Source organism: Cyprinus carpio, chromosome B15 (genome assembly GCF_018340385.1).
Source record: "Cyprinus carpio isolate SPL01 chromosome B15, ASM1834038v1, whole genome shotgun sequence".
Taxonomy (NCBI): domain Eukaryota; kingdom Metazoa; phylum Chordata; class Actinopteri; order Cypriniformes; family Cyprinidae; genus Cyprinus; species Cyprinus carpio.
In genome coordinates this window covers 25,507,319-25,510,254 of record NC_056611.1, presented here as the reverse complement: position 1 = coordinate 25,510,254, position 2,936 = coordinate 25,507,319, and the positions used below count along the sequence as shown (strand labels likewise).

The 2,936-nt window shown below is 40.3% G+C and overlaps 1 protein-coding gene across 1 annotated transcript in view; it reads right to left on the bottom strand.

The window, feature by feature from the left end:
• LOC109053236 (paired mesoderm homeobox protein 2A-like) overlaps positions 1–2,705 on the bottom strand; it is a 5,797-nt gene extending 3,092 nt beyond the window's left edge. Inside the window, exons 1-2 of the mRNA XM_042740010.1 lie at positions 2,128–2,705; positions 870–1,057 (exon numbers count right to left, since the gene is read on the bottom strand). Of these exons, the coding sequence (XP_042595944.1) occupies positions 870–1,057; positions 2,128–2,350 (411 nt within the window). The 5' untranslated portion in view covers positions 2,351–2,705. The remainder of the gene's footprint in view (positions 1–869; positions 1,058–2,127) is intronic.
• Positions 2,706–2,936: the final 231 nt, after the last annotated feature.

Sequence of the window (2,936 nt, the reverse complement as noted above, 5' to 3'; positions counted from 1 at the left end):
TTTAAGATTAGATTGGTAATTTAGGAACGGATCATTAATAAAATCATAATCGGTTGTAAATATTTGGTTACAGCTCTTCTAATCGCATTACATTGTTTTCAGTTTGAGATGTTTCTCCATAAATCTCTCTTCTTAAAGACAAAAGATTTGTCTTTTCTCCTGCTGGACTAAACATTTCTGCACCTTCACTTAAGAAGAAATGCAGAACTGATTTACTGACAGCAACATCATTCGGGATACTGATGCAGTGCATCTCTAAGGCATCCTTCCTTTAGTGGTTCCACGGATGATGAAGGTTCTTTAGTGTAAGACCTTTCCATTCCACAAAAGAAAATATATATATATATATTTTTAAATATCCTTCACACTAAGAAAAATTGCTTCTTTTAAGAACTGATCACTGAAAGCTTCTCAGAAATGGTTCTTCTGTGGCACCGCCGCTAAAACCCTCTTTAGTTTTTAAGAGCGCAGACGGATAATAGCTGCTATAAATCAACTTAATAAAATCAACTAAATTAATTACATTTGGAAGCGTCTGCAAACAGCGCTGCAGGCAAAAAAGCGAGACCCAGATATTCAAATCAGACAAAAATTCAATTTGTTTTGTTAAGATTTGCGTATGCGTATCAATAGCACGTTTTATTTTATTTTTATTTTTGTATTTTGCGTGCCATTTATAAGCAGAAACTGACTTTAGCGTGCATATAATACGCATTTTTGCGCGCATAATACGCACCTACCCCACAGCACTAAACCTAGCTATTGCGTATCATATGCACGCCGAACAGAAACATACAAACGTGCCACTGAAACGCATTTTTAAAGTAAAAACGCTTCTGAAAGTCAGTCCTGGAGTTCTGGAGACTCACCTGCACCCGCGCCTCGGTCAGGTCGATCTTCAGCGCCAGCTCCTCGCGCGTGTAGATGTCTGGGTAGTGCGTCTCCGCGAACACGCGCTCCAGCTCCTTCAGCTGAGAGCTCGTGAAGGTCGTGCGGATGCGCCGCTGCTTGCGCTTCTCGTTCAGACCGGAGGGGTCCGAGAAGAACTTGTACGGAACTGAAAGAGGAGCGAAGATCAGTCAGTTACGGATGTGAGGAGAGATTTGTGGCGGGTTTAAGAGGACATTAGTGAGGATTGAGTTGTTCAAGAAAGACAGAAAGAAAGAGATGAACTCCTATTTATAAGATTGCTTACAAATATATTTTCTCTTAAACAATCGCGTTTCATTCTGTAGAAGCGCGCAGAGCAAAATCAGTTCCATAAAGAATAAAAATAATATTTGACTTAATATAGACTTCCTGATTCTGTGAAAACTCTATAAACGAATAATTGAATATAATAATAATTAATTAATAATTGGTCTATAATTTACCGAGCAGAAATATCAGTCGAGACAGGATGAATTCGTTTCTCGTTTTCATATCCAATAAACGCTGTGTTAAATTATAGATCTGTAGGACATAATTCAATTAATTACTTTAAATGAATTTGCGCGTCAAACTAAATAACATAAATTAATTAAATTCAGTCCCATTTAACTCTTAAAACTAGGGTCCTAGATTGTCTTTGCAACTGGGTATCGGCTATCCAAATTTTAAAGGCAGTTTATTCATTTATTTCATAATTAAATCATTCAAAATGAGCTTTGTATTTTAAAATAAGAAAAAATAGTTTTATGTGGATCACCTGTTCACGGGTTTCTGGACAAATCCAGGGACGCATGGATTTCTATGCGTCTATCATTTAACAGAAATCATTAGGATATTAAGATAAGATCATGTTCCATGAAGATATTTTGTAAGTTTCCTACCGTAAATATATCAAAACTTAATTTTTGATTAGTAAATGCATTGCTAAGAACTTCATCTGAACAACTTTAAAGATGATTTTCTCAATATTTAGATTTTTTTGCTCCCTCAGATTCCAGATTTTCAAATAGTTGTATCTCAGACAAGTATTGTCCTCCTAACAAACCACACATCAATGGAGAGAATATTTATTCAGCTTTCAGATGATGCATAAAACTCAATTTTGAAAAATTGACCCTTATGACTGGTTTTGTGCTCCAGGGTCACATATGAAGAGTTTCAAGCTGCTGTGTGACAGTTTTGGTCTGTGTGTGTTACCTGTGCTGTAGGGCGCGGGCTGGTGCTCCCGCAGCGCGCCCAGGGTGCAGCTGGCCGAGCCGAGCGGAGCGCATCCCGGGTTGGAGCTGAAGCCGGTTCGGATCGGGTTGTACTGGAACGTGTTTGCCTGACTGCACGAGTTAAAGTCCGCGTACGCCGACGCCTCCATCGCCGCCATGCACGAGTCATACGTGTTCAGATACGAGTAATCCATTTTGTACATGTGGAGCGAGGACGGAGACGCGAAAGCTCCGGGTGCGGCGTCAAACTCCAGCGGAACGCGTGGTTTTCTCGCGGTATCCAGCGCGTGTCTCTCGGTGCCGGTGTTCCGGTGCTCTGCTGCAGCGGGCGGCTCGCGCTGTGTTTATAATAAAGTTGGTGTCCGGGAGACAATGGCGAGGCGGTGGTCTCTGTTTGCATGACAATGTCTCAGCGCTGAACGCCTCCTCCCCTCTGCTCCTCCATGCATCTCTAATGCACCTCCGCGTTAACCCTTTCCATCATCATCATCCTCATCCTCCTGGTCAGTTTCCTTCTTTATATTTGCTCTTTCTGTGTTAACACTCTTAAAAATAAAGGTGCTTAAAAGGTTCTTCACAGCGATGCCATAGAATAACTATTTTTGTGCTCCACAAAGAACCATTCAGTTAAAGGTTCGGTTACACTTTATTTTAAGGCGTCGTTGTTACACATTTAAGTACTGAATGATATTAACTACATGTACTTCCTATAGGGTTAGTAACAATTTATTGTTATGTGCTTGTAACGTGTAACAAGGACACCTTAAAATAAAGTGCTGTCAAAGAGTC